Source organism: Equus przewalskii, chromosome 3, assembly GCF_037783145.1.
Source record: "Equus przewalskii isolate Varuska chromosome 3, EquPr2, whole genome shotgun sequence".
In the NCBI taxonomy this organism is placed as follows: Eukaryota; Metazoa; Chordata; class Mammalia; order Perissodactyla; family Equidae; genus Equus; species Equus przewalskii.
This window is the reverse complement of record NC_091833.1, coordinates 90,420,396-90,439,723: the sequence shown is the minus strand read 5'-3', so window position 1 is coordinate 90,439,723 and position 19,328 is coordinate 90,420,396. Positions and strand designations below refer to the sequence as shown.

The following is a 19,328-nucleotide window of genomic DNA, read 5'->3' as shown; positions in this document are numbered from 1 at the left end:
TGATCCCAAATATTTAAATGAAAGCTTCCAATATGAAAGACAGAGCTCAAAGACAAAATAATAATACATTTTGAAAACTATGATTAATATCAGACTGTTAAGGAAAGATACTGCAGCCATAAACAAGAACAGGATGCTCTAAAGAGAAAAATTAAGAACAAAAAATAATTTTAATAAAAATACATCATAAATTTTTAAATTAAAAAATAAGAGAAAGCTTAGAAAAGGAACTCTTCCAAAAGTAAAACAAGAGAGAGAAAAAAGATAATATAAGATCCTTATGGGTTCAACATCTACCCAACTTTATTCTAAGAGAAAAAGAATAGATGAGAAAATTTATCAGACACATGGATAATGTCTAAGAATGAAAAAACAAGGACAAATATCTGTTTCCATTAAAACTATATGTATGTATGGCTTTGGTAAAATAAAAATTAGACATAAAAATTCTTTATAAAGATCATCAATTAATGTGTTGCATCCAGATTATGTTAAAAAACAAAAAAGAAAAGAATTTGTTGCTAATCCAATAGGCTTGGTTCCCTAACCAGCAATTCTCAGCAATCTCAAAGGTTTAGAAGCAGAAGCAGTGAAAATGGATGGAAGAGGTTGGCCAAACTATTATCTGATAGTCCTAGCACGGGTAGAAGAGAATTTGAAAAGAAAGAAGTAATTCTGGAGGGTGGCAAGAATGCTTCTGAAACCACAATAGGGATACACATAAAGGTAGAAGAGGGGTGATGAGCCAGAATAGGAACCGGTCCAGGGTTAATGAACAAGAGTAACAGAAAAGGTCAAAGAACTACATATAAATTAAGGCTCAACCACAAAAATATAATCTTGGAATTAACATTACTTTAAATGTATACACTGAGTCAAACTCTGCTAATGCATCAACTATAAGATGTATAAGATGAGGTTATCATTTTGGAAAGTACAATAAATTATACAGGTTAAGAGGACATTTAAGCTAATGCAGCCATGAAAATAAACAATGGTCAATAAACATGAAAAAATATTGGAAAAAATGAAACAGGCTAAAGATGATTGTTACTGACTACGGAAATGATAAAGGGGGGGAGAAGTTATTAATTACTATAATTTAATTGAGTACTTAATAACGGAAGTCAGCAACTACTTCCTAAAGGCTGTGTATGCTTTATCGCTTCTAATTGTGAAAATAAAGTTCGGAGTCGTTTCCAAAAAGATGCAATGCTTATTTGCTAAAGTGGAGTCTGATGGAAGACAATGGAGCTGAGAAGAAGCTGTCATTTCAGATATGGCTCTGTTCAGGTTTGTTTGATTCCTATTGAATTCTGAAAATTGTGTGCAAATATAAGGTATGTGTTTACTACTTCAGTCTTCTAGTGGGTTTTACATTATTATACATTCCAAAAGTACCCATGTTACTCCTTGCATTTAGCTTATTTCCCAACTGCACCTTAGGCACTGAAAATGTAAACGCAAAAGAGGTCAAACAACAGGGATGAACACCAACCAGACACAATGATTTTATATAATCTGCATTTGCATTGCCAAAATTTGTTATTAATCCTCATCACTCCTTTTTAATTCTCACTTTAAAAAACAAAAACAATGAACCTTGCTAATAAAAAAACAAAAAAATTACCCGTTTCCTACTGAAAGACATTAATGTGAAAATTAAATTCTGAAAGATTTGTTATTTTCTATGGGTTTTCATGATGTAATTCAAAGTCTACAGTTTGCCAATAACTCTTTGAATGAGTAGGGTAAAATATTAAAAACTCAAATGTTTGGAAAAAGTAAAGATAGGAAGGAAAGATTATGTGAAAATTTGTTTCCCTAGATAAAAGGAATTACTTCTTAATTATCACCTCCCCATCCTGTTTCTGGACTCTAGAGACCATATAAACAAATTATAAGTTACTGCCAAGAATTAAATTATATAAGCAACCCTCAACGTTGCATTTAAAATATACATTGGATCTATAGACATTAAGGCTAAAAAACAAGGTCTATAAATACAGATATAATGAATAAAGTCTGTAGATCAGATAATTTCCTAATTTTGATCACTCTGCTGTGGTTACTTCAGAGAACGCCTCTCTTTTTAAGAAATACACACAGAGGTACTTAGGACTAAAGGGTCATCAAATCCGTGACTCACTCCTCAGTAATTCTGAAAATATGCATATATGCACACATACGTATGTGTGTATATACATGCACACAGACACAGAAACAAAGAGGATAAAGCAAATGTAAGACGTTAATATTTGGGATGGCTGGGTGAAAGGAATATGAGAATTCTTTGCACTAGCAACTTTTCTATATATTTGAAATTATGTTAAAATAATTAAAAGTAAAAAGTTAAAAGAAAATATATATGATGTTACTCTTTAAATTTCCCTTTATCATAGGAGGGGGTGGTGGTCAGAAGAAGAAGAAAGAAAACAAGATGATGTGTTTAGCCTCAAAAACCATCATGAGGAGAAGCACTCAAAGGGTAGAAACACTGAGAGCTGTCCAGTCCCCGTATTCTGAGAAACAGACTGCCAAAGGGAACATGGAGGTATAACTGGCAGAAGAAAACAGCACAAAGAATGTGTTTATGGGTACGGGAAAAGAAAGCTCACAGAGACCCAATCAATTTTTACTGGAAGGTGACACATTGTTCCAGGGCCCTCAAATCCTGAGTCACACTGTATACCTTGCACAACTAGATGAAAATCACAAAAGGCCATAATTTTTAAATGACTATTACTAATGAATATTTCTAAAATCTAAGAAAAAGAAAAGTGAAAGCATGAATCAACTGGAGTTATGAAATAATTTTGAAACATCTGAATAATCTTCATAAAGAATAAAGCAAAAAAGGTACATTTATTCAGTACACAGATAATCACTGGCACAGATTAGGAAATTCAACCCCCTGTCCTGAGACAGTTTGTAATCCAATCTAAGAGGAGTGTGTTTGGAATAATAACCATCAGGAGATCCCTTTATAGAATCTTTCATGGAGGGAAGCCACCCTCAGACTGGAGTGATAAGAAAAAATCTTATCATAAAATAAAGAAAATTTTCATGGAAAAATACAGCTTTTGAAATAGTCGTGTATGACTGCAAAGGCATGTTTCTAAAGTAGCAAAAAATGCATTCTGAACCACAATCATTCCATAATTCTGGGAAAGAACAACGTGAGGAAAGTCACAGAAAGGGGAAACTGCCTAAAACCTATTTGGCCAGAGAATGAGATTACACGTGAAGTTAGGAAATGGGAAAGAACGAAGAGACTGCAGGCTCGCAGCAGAGGCCAGGCCCCAGGAGTCTCACATGACAGGTGTTCAGAACTTAGCTCCTTTCTCAATAGACAAGTGGGAGCCATTGGAAGGTCTTAAACAAAAAGTGCCAAACGCGTGATGCCTGAAATAAATGTAAACGCAGAACCTAATTATGTAAATTCTAATGGGAAACAAATGACAAATCTCTTTAAAAAGGTGAGTGCAAATTCACCTTAACTTAGAAATATGGCTTGAGGAGATTTAGTCCTGTAGCATTATCACCACTATAACCCTTGATTAGTCATTTTTATAAGTGAAAAATGTGCCAGAGGTCGGACAAGGCAGGCACAGATATTACCTTGGAGGATTTATAATAACAAAGCTATGACAGGAAATCTTGACATTCCTGTTCACTTGGGAAGCAATGAAAACCTTTAACAAAATTATGCTCAATTGCATTGGTCTGCTTAAGCCAATTCAGACATGCTCTCCTAACTCTGACTTTGAGAAATGTCGATACCCTTTGTGACACCCTCTCTGCTACAGAAGTCTTACTGTTAATTAGCCACCAGAAGATGTCCACCAGAAATAAAACTGGGGCCACAGACTGGGTAATGCTCAGGACACAAGCTGTTTCATAGACAAGAGGTAATGTGTACCGTGGCTGGACTGGCTGAATGAGTTGTTCGTTCCTTCTATTCAATCTTGATGCTTTTACATCAGGGAAGAAAAACACTGCTGGAACTCACTCAAACAGAGGTAAAGGACTCCAGAGGTGACCTATTGAAATACTACTATGAAGTGACATGGGTACTATAGTTGGGTACCTTGGTCGTCAGCTACAGCCTGGAGGATATACCTAAACTCAAAGGCTAACTGGAAACCAGAAGCAGCTGTGTATACGAACAGCCCCTCTGCTCCTCCTCTGCATCCCCTCATCATATTTATGTGCCCTGCACTCTGCTACACATTTTACATCCATTAACTCATTGAATCCTCAGACCAATCTACTAGGTCAATTCTATTATTACATCCCCCTTCGTTGTACCTCGTCCACAGCTGCAAACAGTTAATTGACTTTCCCAAGATCACACAAGTACTTAGCATCAGAGCCAGGGGTAGAACCCAGGCAGTCAGCTTCAGAAGCTACCCTCTTAATGACTTCACACAGTGTCTCTCTGTGTCTGCTATGTGTGTGAAGCATGTATGTCCACTTGTAAAATGTACTAGAGTAGAGCAGGGGTCATACTTTCTAATACGCACGTGCACAATAAATCTGAGACAGTTACGGCGAAACTACTATTTTTTGAAACCATGAAGTTGTTTCCTGATGAAGAATTTCCTCAACTGATGGTATTCAGTGTCCACTGAAAATAGAAATACACCCTAGGAATCCTTTTCATTTAAAATAAATGTGTTTTAGGCTTGGAGAAAGATTTTTAAAGTATACAATCTAGGCATTTAGGGGGAAAAAAGATCTTCAAAATCCCTCAATTCTAATCTATGAAATTAAATATAAACAGATGATAGGAATTACAAGTAAACCATATCAACCACTTTCTTTTTAAAAATCAAACACTCTGCCAGCAAATCAAGGTAAGATATCAAGCGGAAAAAATATGGTTGCAGGGAGAAAACAGAAAACAAGACCAGGATGCTATTACTCAGCTCTATACTTAGGTTTAACAAGAGCTATCTGTCTTTCTTTTCAGGAACACTAAATTGAGAAGAAAAAGTAAAATACAGATCAGTCTTCATAACCAGAGGCTAGAAGAACTTCAAATCTTAAAAACCTGAACTGACAATCTGAAACCTCTGTAACTCTCTGAAGGACTGCATGCATTTTATTCCTTGACTTTTTTCTTTGTTTCTAATCATTTTGCTCTACGGCCATACTGACAAGCACTGATGGAGTGGTGCAGTCCAGGTGCTTGCTGTTCAGAGGCAAAGGTGCCAACCACACTTTAATCTCTAAATCTTTCCAAATAATCATTTTTTTTCATAAAGCTGGTGCTCAATAGGAGTAACAACACTAGAGAATCTTGAGGGAGAAAAGGAAAAAAGAAAAAATCACCAGAACTTGATGTTTCTCGGTAGTTCAACTTTTTCTTCTTCATTTTTACATCTGCTCTTTCTGAACCAAATATGTTCTGTTCAGTATTTTCATACGCAGGCCAAAACAAAATACTAACAAGTCACTCACACTTGTACAATGGTAGCAATACAATTAGAGATATGGTCATTTATTCAATAAGTATTTATCATGCGACTACTATGTTTTGACACTGTTTTAGGTACCAAAGATTTGATAATCCTCACTAAGCCAGAAAATGCTGATGCCTCATTGAGCTTCCACTCCAGAGGGAAAGAAAAACAAAGCAGTGAAGGAGGGATCATCTTCACGTGGTAAGTACTGTGAGGGAAACAAGCAGCACAGTATGAAAGAGGAGAGCAGTGGTGGGAGCACACTTTTGTAGGGCGCCAAAGAGATCTCTCCAACTAGGTAGCACTGAACTGATCCCGGAAAGATGAGAAGGAGTCAGACTGAGGGAAGCACCCTCCCTGCAGAGTGAACAGTGACCACAGAGGTCCAGAAGAGGCAGAAAGGAACACAGCATGTTGCAGGAAGAGAGAGGAAACCAGTGTGGTTAGGCATGTAGCACAGGGAGGAAAGAGATGAGATGACAGGGGGAAGATATGAGAAGGTCTTTTAGGTCATAATAAGGAGCAGGGCTGGAGTCTAGAATGGGAAGCAGCTGAATATACTTGAGCACTGGAAATAGATGATCTGATTTACATTTTTATAGATTGTTAAGTCTACTTTTTAGAGAATGGTTTTGGAGGGAAGCTATCTTTAGAAGAAAGATATTGGCAGACAACTAAGGTAGGTATTACAGCCCTGGCAGGACATGGTGGTGGCTGAGGCTAGGATGATATGAGTGGAGATGGGGAGCAGCCAACTGATTCACGCTCTGTTTTGAGTTTGAAATGATAGACCTTGCTGACAAAAAGAAATGAGGACCCTCAAAGAGTGTCTTGCAAGGAGATTATTTTTTGATGAAATCATATCTGTGAGCTGCATAGCCAAAGTACAGACATTCAACTTCATATTACTTAAAATAGCATCTTCCAAAATGAGAAAACATCCCTAATTAAATTACATATACAAGAATGCACCAGTTTCTGGTTTTTGAAATAAGTTTTAACAAAAAAAATCCATAGTTAATTTATAAAAGATAAAAGAATGATTTAGTTACAAGTTTAAAACATCAATTCAGTCCTCAAGTGATTAACAAAAACAATCTATTTCAAGGAAATACTAAAACAAACTAGTAAGTAAATAAATATTATAGCCACGATTGCCAAAAAGTAAATAAAAGCTTATTTTAAGCCTGCACAGTGTTTATGATATATTGAAAAGCTTTAGGAAGAAAATCTTATATTTCAAATTCCCTATTTCCTCTTTTTATAAGTGGTTTGAAGGATGGGGCTAGGATCTCCTACTATTTAGAAGAAACATTCTAGAAACCTTGTAAACTTATTTATGAGTATATTAATTGTCTTATTATTCAATTATTTTAATAATTGTTTGTTGTTTTTTTGCTGAGGAAGATTTGCCCTGAGCTAACATCTGTGCCAGCCTTCTTCTATTTGTATGTGGGTTGCCACCACAGCATGGCTACCGATGAGTAGCGTAGGTCTGCACCCGGGAACCAAAGCAGGGCTGCTAAGCAGAGCACGTCACACTTAACAACTAGGCCACAGTGCCAGCCCCTTAATAATTGCTATAGTCAATTCACAGATTATTCAGTTACTTTTTCCCTCCTTCTGATCAGTCAACTTTTGACTACTTAAGGGTTAGATACTGATAAGGAGCAAGAGAAGATGAGAAAATCTCTGTAAAATCTGTCACTTATTATTGGTTAGGTTGAATAAATGAAGATATTAAAACCAATTGCTGAAAGAACCAAAAATATCGACACTCAAAGGATAAAAGTGCTCCGCCATCCTAGTGTCACTCAGCAATTACATTTTAACTAAGGCCAAACTGTTACAATAACAACTATAATACAAATTAGATGTAAAATTCTGCTTCAAGCTGAGCTCCTCTATTTCTCATGTGAAAATCTGCATAATATCAACTATCTTGCAGTGTTTGCATGAGGATTACAATTAACATATGTAAAGTACCTAAAGCAATGCCTTACACATAGTACATGCATGCTCACTAAAGGATAGCCACTGTTTCCAGGAAAATCTATCTAAGTATAGTTAGTCCCAATATAATTCTGATTAGAGATATAATTTTTTTGTTGGAAATAAAGTGTTTTTACTGAAATAATCACTTCCAAGGTATAAGGATCAGGATTAGCGCTCTAAAGTGAGTTTTTCATCCTATTTTTCCTTTGAGTAATACAGCTGGATTATACTACCTAGGAAATTAATATGAGGGTCCTGAGTCCCTGAACGCCCACCATCAATTGCCCTGTACAGCTTAATTTCTCTTAAATTCTCTTTGTCCCAGTAAGACAGATCTCATTATATTTTTCTGCCTATATTTTTAAAATTAGTTCACATGTCTATAACATGAGCATGAGGCCTGTGTCTTACTCATTTTTGTATTCCTAATGCCTAGTAAATGCCTGACACAAAGAGCTGGATGGATAGATGGATAAATGGCTATTGTGACTCTGCTCAGATAAGTCCTCAAGCCTAGAATAGCTTGTTAAATCAAATTAATTCCCATTATTTTTCTGAACCCACGCTTAAGCTTTATTTTACTTACACAGACACACACACACACACACACACACTTATAATCAGAACAAAATGAACTACTTCATATCACCTAGTATGCTGATAGAATATGTCCTGGAAACTTGTCAGTTCTTCCTATGTGCTGCCATTTATCTATATTATCTCCCCAGTTAGGATGGCTGTCCTAAGGGAAGGGGCTGAGTTTCACATTTCTTTGGAACAACCCTTAAATCCTGAAGCAGAATTGGCTGGCCCTAAGGTAGACATCAGTGAATCCTGTTGAGAATCCATTCAGCATTCCAACCCAGTGGTAAGTCCCTGATGCACCGCGTGAAATAATATCTGTGCCTGGAAGCATTTATAAATCCTCAAAAAATATTTCTCTACTGCAAGATCCAATTCAACACCTTAAGGGAAAAAACATCAAAATTTAAACCTAATAGTTTTGATAATGAAATAAAGTTTTATCGGATAACAAAATCTAAATGGAGCAGAAAAGATACCTTCAAGCAGTTTTTTCTCTGAAGAGAGTTTAGAAGCAGCAGAAGGGGCCTGATACAGAAAGTCACAGAGGAACACGGACTGACAGGACTCTTGACTTAATCCACCTTCAGAATGAACGTCATGTTGAGGGAAATCTAGAACAATTACACAAATAATACATTTGAAATATAAAATGCAAACAATTTTCCCTTTGCTTATGAATATGTATGAGAGTTTTGATCTAAAAGAAAAACTACCTCAAATATGCCACAGAACAAATACACAGAGATGTTTATTGCACTTGCATGCAATTTGCAAATAAGCACTTAAGTTGTGTTTATTATTCATATATGAAAATCAGATTTAATTTTGGTAAAAATGATTATGTGGGATTAACTATTTTAATCTTCCAGTTATAAGATTAAAGAAACATAAGATTTATTTCCTAAACTTTTTCTTGAAATAAAATAAAACATAGTCTTAAGCATGTTCCATCTTTTTAGTCATCACCTTTTTTTTCATTCTGACGATGTTTCTTATTTGAGAAATGAACAGATGTGTGCTTCACTCCTTTTAGGGATATGGTAGAGGAGAGCAGGGTCATGCCGGGATAAAGACTAACCTGAGAATTTGTTATGGTGGAGAAATTCCATTTGCAGACTCTGTCCAGCCTTCTTGGCCAGCAGATAGGGGGTGCTATGCACAGGGTCTCCAGTTGCACACATGACATCTGCTCCACTGAACAGCAAAGCCATCGTTTCCAGAACATCTGATTTCACTACAGCAGCACACAGAGCCTGCTCGTTAAAAGAAAATATACCTTTCAAAAGAAGAAAATACAATTCTAGCTATTAAAATGAGTGAACGTCTGCTAATCATTTATAAGATGAAGTCTGCATTCCTTTTTAACTAAGATAGCTAATAATAATTATGCCCTGAATTAAGCAACAGTCTCAAAAGGCCTGCTTCGTATGAATTTAAATTACAACCCAAGACCTCCAAATTTCAAATCATTGTTTTATTGCTGTGATGTTCTAAACTTTCCCATCCATCGTATTTTCTTTGGAAGACATGTTTTATGCTTATACACTATGATAATGGCTGATGCTCAGATAATTCAAAACACTTCAAATGTAATAATGAAGTATTGAAAAGATTCACGCACCCCTATGTTCACTGCAGCATTATTCACAATAGCCGCAACTTGGAAACAATCTAAGTGCCCACCAATAGATGAATGAATAAAAAAGATGTGGTATACATAAACAACGGAATACTACCCAGCTACAAAAAAAAAAAAAGATGAAATCTTGCTGCCATTTGCAACAACATAGATGAACCTTGAGAGTAATACGCTAAGCAAAATAAGTCAGATGGAGAAAGTCAAATACCCTATGATTTCACTGATATGGAAGATAAAAAACAACAAACAAACACATAGATACACAGAACAGATTGGAGATTACCATAGGGGAAGGCAGGTGGGAGGAGAGTGATGGATGGAAACTAGACTTTTGGTGGGGAACATGATGCAGTCTATACAGAAGTTGAAATATAATGATGTGCACCTGGAATTTATATAATGTTATAAACCAATGTTATCTCAATAAAAAACAAATTAAAAAATAATGAAGTATCCACTAAATGTTTTGTCATATGAATATTGTATGTATGTATGTATGTATTTTCTAGTAATCAGGATCTGTAGAATCTTTGACAGATGAGCACCAAGTAAATTCAGGATTATTCCTTTTGTAGGGGTGGGAGTATGGGTGGGGAGGAGGAACAGCAAGCAAGAGGCAATAAAACAACATCACTCACTTGTGTTATATACCATCATTATACAAACACTAGGAATTGCTGGAACCTGATTTTTTTTATTTTTTATTTTTTTTGCCTTGAAGTAATAAGCTGCCTTCACATCTCTTCTCATTCTTTCTTCCTGTTTCCTCATTTTATTGCCTTCTCATTTGCTTCCAAACACACTAATTTTGGCACCTTGATTCCATCTGACTTTCTAGCCTCGGACTCACCACTTTATCTCCTTCCTGACATGGTGCACCAAGACAGATCACTGGTTAATTTGCCCTCTGTACTGCAACTCCAGGATAATTGCTCATTAAATATACTAACAGGCGGCTCAGAAGGTACAGCCAGGAAGTCCCAGGACTCATTCACAGTTCCAGCCCAGGACATGAACTGTTAAAAAAAGTACTTATTTTCTCTACCATGGTCTAGCTGACCTCCAGAATTTCCTTTGTTTTAGAATCAAGAAGCCTGAATTCTTGTACCTAACTTCATACTAATTTGCGAGGTGAATCCGTTCTCCTCCCTGGATCTTAGTTTTCCTCACCTGCAAAATAAGGGTGTTGGAAAATAAACAGCTAACATCCTTCCACTGGAAAAGCCTTTGACTGCCCTCATTTAATCACGTGTGTTTCCTCTTTCTCTCTCATCACCCTATTGTTTTCCGTCACAGCACACTGTATTTGCTATAGTGTGTTTATTGGAATCTAGCTGTCTATGGTCAGTTTCCCCTACTTGACTACGACTCTCAGGAATAAAAGAAGTACATTTACTTTTTACTACAATTGTATCCCTAGCACCTAAAAAAGAACTCAGCAATTGCTAAGTGTGCAATAAATACCTATCCACCAAGAACACTCAATGGGGAAAGGATAGTCTCTTCAACAAATAGTGTTGGGAAACTGGATAACCACATACAGAAAGATGAAACTGGACACCTATCTTACACCACACACACAAATTAACTCAAAATGGATTAAAGAATTAAACATAAGACTCGATACCTTAAAACTTCTAGAAAAAAACATCAGAAAGAAGTATCTTGACATTGATCTTGGCAATGATTTTTTCGATGTGACACCAAAGGCATAAGCAGCAAAAGAAAAAGTCACTAAGTGGGACTATATCAAATTAGAAACCTTCTGCAAGGCAAAAGAAATGACGAACAAAATGAGAAAGCAACCTACAGGATGGGAGAAAATATTTACAAACCATACACTGGATGAGAGATTAATATCCAAAAAATATACAGAACTCATAGACCTCAACAGTAAAAAACAAACAATCCAATTAAAAAAGGGGCAGAGGAATTGAATACACATTTTTCCAAAGAAGACATCCAAATGGTCAACAGGTACATGAAAAGACTCAACATCATTCATCATCAGGGAAATGCAAATCAAAACCACAATGAGATATTACCTCACACATGTCAGAACGGCTATTATCAACAAGACAAGAGATAACAAGTGTTAGTGAGGACGTGGAGAAAAGGCAACTCTCATGCACTACTGGGAATCTAAATTGATTCAGCCACTATGTAAAACAGTACAGAGGTTCCTCAAAAAATTAAAAATACAACTACCATATGATCCAGCAATCCAACTTCAGGGTATATATTCAAAGGAAATGAAAACGGGATATCAAAAAGATATCTACAGTCTCATGTTTATGGCAGCATTATTCACAGCAGGCAAGATATGGAAACAATCTAAGGGTCCATCAATTGATGCCTGGATAAGAAGATGTGGTATAGATATATACAACAGAATATTATTCAGCTATGAGAAAGAAGGAAATCCTACCATTTGGGATAGCATGGATGGACCTTGAAGGCATTAGGCTTAGTGAGGTTAGCCAGACAGAGAAAGACAAATATTGTATGATATCATTTACATGTAGACTCTAAAAAAGCCAAAGTTGTAGGAATAGAGAGTAGAATGTGCTTACCAAGGGCTAGGGTGGGGAGGAAAAATTGGGGAGGAGATGTTTAAGGGTACAAACTTACAACTAGAGGATAAATATGTTTTGGAGCTCTAACACACAGCATAGTGATTATAGTCAACAATACTGTATTATATACTTCAAAATTGCTCATACATCTTAAAAGTTCTCACTACAAAAAAGAAATAATTATGTCACGTGATAGAGGTGTTAGCTATAGCTACTGTGGTAATCATATTGCAATACCTAAATGTATCAAATCGACAACTGAACAACTTAATCTTACACAACATTATAGGTAAATTATATCTCGATTAAAAATACTTATTCCATAAAATAAATGTAATTTTTGGTAAAAATTATTCACTGACATTTAAGAGTATCATTTTTAAGAAGCCCAATGTGGAAGTAAATCCTAATGGGTAGACTTCTCTAAAACATTCCTAGGAAGAACGCAATTGCTAGTAATTAATGTAAAACTTATCTAATGTCTTAGTTCAAGTGAAGTGTGTGGTGTGGCACGCGGGACCTCATTTGGGGACATCAGTATTTACTCATTGACAAGATTCCCATCACCAGCAAAAAGAGAGAAACTATTAGGGAAAGATATACTCTGGTTTTCCAACATCAGCAATTACTTTCCCAAAATCCACAACTTACTACTTATTTATATATGGACCTGTGGTGCACAGAATAAATAATAAACCTTGGTTTATGATACCCTGTTATCATTATTCCACACATCTGGTATAATTGGTCAGTTATTTTAATAATGTAATTAGTACCCATGAAAACACCTCCCAAAACAAAATTAAATAGCCTTATACCTACCTACATAACCATATGTACCATACCTACCTACACAACATAAATATATGGTTCCTTACCCTATCCCACCTCCCTGACTCTCCCCAGCCTTAGGTATGGATCCTAAATCCTGCACTTACTGTGTGTCATTACCTTAAAACCAATTCTAATATAAAAGATGCACAAAGAAGAAAAACTTAGTCGATGGGAACTAAGCCAAGAGAAGAGAAATGTAAATAATTGTATAAATTTTATAATTTCTAGGAAGTATGGAAAAAATCTTTATTTTTTTGTTTTCCAAAATGTTCAGCATAATGCTACTTACCTAGGGATCCTTATACAATAAGCATTGGCATTAAAAGCATACTAAAGAACTGAGAACCATGAAAAAATATATTCTCTAAGCATAAAAACAACAGGCATATCAAAGTACATGTTTTAAATATCTATACGTAGAAGAATTTCCTGACTTACAAGAAACTAAAGTAGTAATTTAAAAACAGAAAATTGCTTTTCAAATTTTCTGGCAGGATGCTTAACAAATCCTTTGCCAAAAGGGTGAAGACCAAATGGGCAGCAAAAAATGGTCACAAGAAGTACAAAGAATCACTCAGCCAAAGGCAATTAACACTTCAAATCAACAGGACCAAACAAATCAATGATCCTAATAAATTAATTGAGTAAATGATGTTAATTTTGGTGACACTGAGTCAGTAATGTAAGAGCTGAAGTTAGTTCAGTATTCTAGGAAAAGTTGCCAAAGTTTTAAGAATAATGGGGTAGGCCTAAGTTAGCTGGAAATTTCAGCTATGGATGGAGTTTATCGACTATTCATAATGAATCCGTAAGTGAAATGATGGGAAAACCACTGGCACAATCTTACAAAAGGAAATAAAATAAAACAATTCCATCAAATACTAAAAGAGTTTTTACTTCTTTTCAAAATCCTTCAGACATATTTAAAAAGACATTAAAATCCATGTCTATTTTATTAGATACCTTATTTAATTCTTCTTTGGTGAGAGATGCCAAAAGTGTTTTTCTGAATCTTCCTTCTTTGTACTTCTGAGTGATAAAGTTTTTTCTCTTTTCTACTGGCGAGTCCATGTGTAACTCCTCATCTTTTTTAAGATTACCAGCCCAAAAGTCATTTGCTCTTTTGTTTCCAATGACAATAAAAAGCTGAATCATCAAAAAATTATAAAACATAGTTCATATCAGTTGCGAATCTGCAGAAAACTGATTCACATTACAGATTAAAGTATAGCAGTATAAAATACGCAAAAACACAAGAAAGACCCAACTCTTTCAGGAAGATGCAATGTGAAAGCAGATACTATTTCTATTTTAAATACAGTCTAGCTGCTCTTAACAATGGTAAAAGATTAGCTAAGAAAGAAATTGCAAGCAACACAAATTGTAGCAAAACCATTATTATTTTGTGAAGCTCAAATTGAAACAGAGTCATTTAAAATGGCTAAGTAGGTGGGCTAATTTGGTTGAGAACAGTACTAAAACCCAAGCAGAAAATGGAAAAGGGAGACAGCAAGTTAGACACGATCGCAGTTAATGATAGAGCGTAGCCAAAAGAGAGAATAGAAAATTTTGCCAAATGTTTTCATTCACATTTACAACATTTTATCCATGCTGGGTTAAAAACAAAGAAAGTAAATGCTGGTGTAAAAAAAAGCTGTCAAGGCTTTAATAGTTATTACTATTAAAGCTCCTTGTACTTTGTATTTTTAACATAATTATCTCCTTTAGGCAGCATTCTGAAGGTTAAAGTAGAAAGTTACCACTATCTAACAGGCTATAAGCCATCTTTATAACGTGTGAGAACTTTATCAAAGAGCCCCTGAAGTAACCCATGCCACTCCACTGCATACCTTCCCCCGACCTCTGCTAACCACCGCCATAGTTAAATCGGACTTACCTCAATGAGTTCATTGCTCCAAATGCTCGCATCCATTTTTAGACTTCTAACCTTGGAATCTTTTGGTCCTAAAGATCTGTGTTGACCTGAAATCAAAAAACAATTGCATTTCTATTTTAATTTGAATGTAAATGTATTTTACCTTTAAAAAAAGGTGTATATTATGTGTACATGTATGCGTGTATTTATCTATCTTTTCAACTTAAAACACACTAATATGTACTTTCCACCCTAGAGTAGAGTCGTGGTGGTAATTAGACAGAAATCATAACCAACCACAACGAAGACAACAGCAATCACCTTCATCACCACCGTGCGCTGGTATAAAACTACACTTTTAAAAGTGTGTGTGCATGTATGTGTGTATGTGTATATGCATATATATGTGCATATACGTACATTTATATCATTTTTCATTGTTCAGCAAGTAACTAGAAATTTTCAGTAACTGAAAGAAAACATTTTATAACAGGTCTGTGCAAATTACATGTATGTGAATACAGATATTATCCGTTTACTCTTAAAAAAAAAAACCTAGCTACAACTCTAATGAATGTATACTTAAAACTCTGAAGTAGATTCTTTATTCTGCTATTATGTCTGGAAGAGAATAACAGCCCAGCATTCTATTATCATCACTTTAATTCTGTTGGATAAATCATCATTCAGTCATTACTGGGTACCCAGGCATGTGTCAGATGCTTTCCAAGCTGAGAAGGAAAACAGGTATAAAGACATTATCCTTAATCTTAAGGACCTGTTGCCTTATGAGCATGAAAGCTCATTCCTCTCTCTACATTGGTAAGGGGTTCCTTTCTTCCCTTCTTTGAGAGAGCTGGAAACTACTCAAAGCACAAAGCCCTAGAATTCCCTTGGCAGGAATTCACACAGGTTTGCACTTATAAAGATGACCTAAAGACAACAGGGGTCAAACTTAGAAGCATGTAGGAAGAACTGGAAGGAACACTGGAGTAGCCTAAGAAATACATAATAGAATCTGAATTGAGGCACCAGGAAGAGAAACAAAATAGAGGGCAAATTTAGAGATACTGAGAAGATAAAAACTGATAGGAATTGGTGGGCTTTAAGGAAAGAGAAGGGTCAAGAGGGTCTCTCAGGTTTTAGGCTTCAGTGTAGCATGGACAGTGTTACTTCTGACCGAGATTAGAATGTGCAGTTTTATGTAAATGAGCCTGGCAGCAATGAGAGCTCCATATGTAACATGTTATCTTTGCAATATCTTGGGCAAATTCAAGTAGAGATTCTAGTAGATGGATATAAGAGTATGGTGCCCAACAGAGTGAGAATCATCTGCTCAAAAATGAGTGTTGAATTCATATGATAAATACCATCATTCAGGAACATCAGAGTGCGAGAGCTGAGGATGTCACCCAAGGGAGCACACCTATGTTATGAGCGGGAGAGGAAAAGTAATCTGAAAAAGGATGACCGCAGTAGTAAGAGCCCACCAAGAGACAATGTCTCTTGGAAGTTGAGAGAGGATGGGAAGTCACAGAGAGACAGATTGACCAATACTGCAGAGAAGACAATCAAGATAGGAACTGACCACACATAAAGTGAGAGGTAAAATACATTGGTAAATGGGGTGAAAACATTTTTACTGGAGAGAAAAAGAGGTTGGTGACAAGATGCTGAAGAAAAACCAGGAAGTTAAAGAAATGAAGAAAACCTGCACAGTCTACTACTCTTGAAAGTATCTCATCTATGAAAGGAAAAAGGGAGAGAAAATGATACATAGAAGGGAATGCTAGGTTTTCAGAAAGCTGGTGTTAACAGGAGAGACTTATGCACATTTATATGCTGAAACAAAAGAAATCATAGTCAAACAACTTACATAGAGTGAGTAAATGATGAGTGAGGGGATCCTAAGAAGACAGGAAAGAAAGGAAGCATAAATAGAAAGAACAGCCTTGGACAACAAAGTTATCTCTTCCAGTGAGACTGGTGAGAAGAAAAGGTTGGGAAAAAATATGGCTCAGGGCCAGTCCTCCTCAGCAAAAAGAGGGAGATTGGCAACAGATGTTAGCTCAGGGCTAATCTTCCTCAAAAAAAAAAAAAAAAAACACACAGTAGAGGAGGATTAACTGATGCTTTTTCTTGTTACTATTGATGTTGCTAATTCGCTCAGGAGGAAGTCCATCTTAGCAGGTTGAGAAATATGGTAGCATAGAGCTCTAGAAAAGTCTTAAGGATTTGTAGGAACTGTCCTTGTCTTTGCTCTAGTTGAGGCAGGTGCTCCTCTGTATTCTCTCAGTGAAACCTGTACTTAAGTCTACTCTAGTCCTTACCATACTCTATTGTAATTACTATTTACATATTTGTGCAAGAAATGTCATGCCTTATACATCCTTTTAATTCCCAAGACCAGCACGGTACCTGGTGGAGCTGAAAAGCTGAAGTTAAGTTTAGGTTGTGGCTTTTTCCAAGACCTCCACAATCACATACCTAAACAGGGGTCCATTCCCTCCACTCACTTGGAATAACTGAGCTCCTAAATACAATGAACTGTCACATAGTCTGCAAAGTGTAAGATCGCCATAAGAAAACCAGTCATAATACTGGTTACTTTCACAAACTTTGATACGCCTGGAAAATGCTTGTATACAAAAATTCTCATTGTAAGAGATACCAGATCTGATGAACCAAGTTAAGAGCTCAGAATGGCCTTGATGTGAAAAATAGGTCTTAGAAAACACGACTGGGAAAAATGTAAAATCATACAAACAGCAAATGCATTCAGGGTATATTCTGAAACATATTCACCTAAAATCTAAAAACTTCAACAATTGCCTTTTTAAAATCCATACATGGACCAGTAGGCACAAAAAAATGATTACATGCTTAAAAATCAATTTTTATATCTAAGTCATGCATAAGAAAAGTTTAGGATTATATTTCTAAATTTGATTTAAATGGAATAAGCTTTCTCTGTTTTCATTTTTCATAATCATCAGCTGGGACACATTATATATGACAATAAAGAGCATTCAGTGCCAATCTGCCACCAAACAGTGATGAGCATAACTTATCACTAATTACCTGCACACTTCTTACAGATGACAACACAGAGATTGATGGATGCCCAGTCAGGATCCGGGGCTTTACAATCTGCACAGCTCCTGTTGGACTCGTTGAACCATATCTTCTCAGCTACTTCATAATCAGAGAGAGTTTCTGCTATCGATTGCTGCACAGCTTCAATCCACTCTTGTTTCTCTTTTTCCGACTCGGCTGTAAAGCTGAAACAATTAACATTCCTTCATTATCGATCTCTCTTGTAAAGGCCAATTAAGCAGTATGTTCAGTTTGCATATTCATTTCACTCACCAATTAAAGAGCAGCTGAAAAAATACGCCTTCCAGGCAGTTGGATAGTCTTCTGCTAAAAATCATCTAATTTAGAAGTCTTTTTTCCTCTGACTTTCCACATTGCTTATGACTTTGTTTACATATCTTGAACCAAAATTAACATACACATTTTTCTGACCAGTATATAAAAATTGCCTTGTTAGGTCAAAAGCTTAAATGAGATGCCATGTTTCCCTAAGCAGTGGTTATAATAATCAATGAGAGACTGGCAGAGTTTCAGGACAATTGAATTTTTTTGCCAAGAATGAATGCCATGATAGTCTGAAATTAAATTATCAAAAACACCCACCAAAAAAAATTGATTTTTTTCAGCCTTAAAAATAAATTTTTTTTAATTAGAATAAGGTCCAGATGGCTTTAAGAAACTGAGAAATCAAAAAAGTTTTAAGTGATTACTATTCTAATAGAATTCTAACACATTTTTAGCCATGTTCTTATTTAATTCTTAGCGTTTATTGGGTGCCTGTGAGAAGGGATAAAACATTACAGATCAGTTCACCTTGAGGAAATATTTACTGAGTACCTACAATGTGCCCAAAAATGTGCTGCAGTGTTCCATACTCAATGACCCAAAAAATGATGCTTCACATTAAAATTTTCTGTTCTGAAGATGAAAATGCTTTGAAATAAAAATAACAGATGACAAATATATTCTTAATCTTTATGAAAACTGAGTGGCCTACATGGATTATATTTTTTGAAGCACTTTATGGTTCCATCATCACTATAATATTCTTAGTGGTTTCTGCTTCTACATAAAGACTGGTCACAGCCACCACAGCACAATGGAAAAGAGGTATTTGGTCTTTGTCCCTGGTACACACAGGTTCCTGGTACACAGCTCCCAAAACCCTTGGAATTCACAGTGATAAAAGTGTCTTTTGTATGCTAAGGAGGTAACTTGTGGCTGGAGGCCTAGAGAGCTTCAGGATGGGAGCTGGTCAC

The 19,328-nt window shown here is 35.9% G+C and overlaps 1 protein-coding gene across 12 annotated transcripts in view; it reads right to left on the bottom strand.

The window, feature by feature from the left end:
• ARAP2 (ArfGAP with RhoGAP domain, ankyrin repeat and PH domain 2) overlaps positions 1-19,328 on the bottom strand; it is a 177,602-nt gene that overhangs the window by 90,525 nt on the left and 67,749 nt on the right. For all 12 annotated transcript variants that reach the window (XM_070612987.1, XM_070612992.1, XM_070612990.1 and 9 more), the window contains 5 exons: positions 18,055-18,254; positions 14,995-15,080; positions 14,061-14,243; positions 9,127-9,301; positions 8,525-8,659 (listed from right to left, as the gene is read on the bottom strand). In XM_070612987.1, the coding sequence (XP_070469088.1) occupies positions 8,525-8,659; positions 9,127-9,301; positions 14,061-14,243; positions 14,995-15,080; positions 18,055-18,254 (779 nt within the window). The remainder of the gene's footprint in view (positions 1-8,524; positions 8,660-9,126; positions 9,302-14,060; positions 14,244-14,994; positions 15,081-18,054; positions 18,255-19,328) is intronic.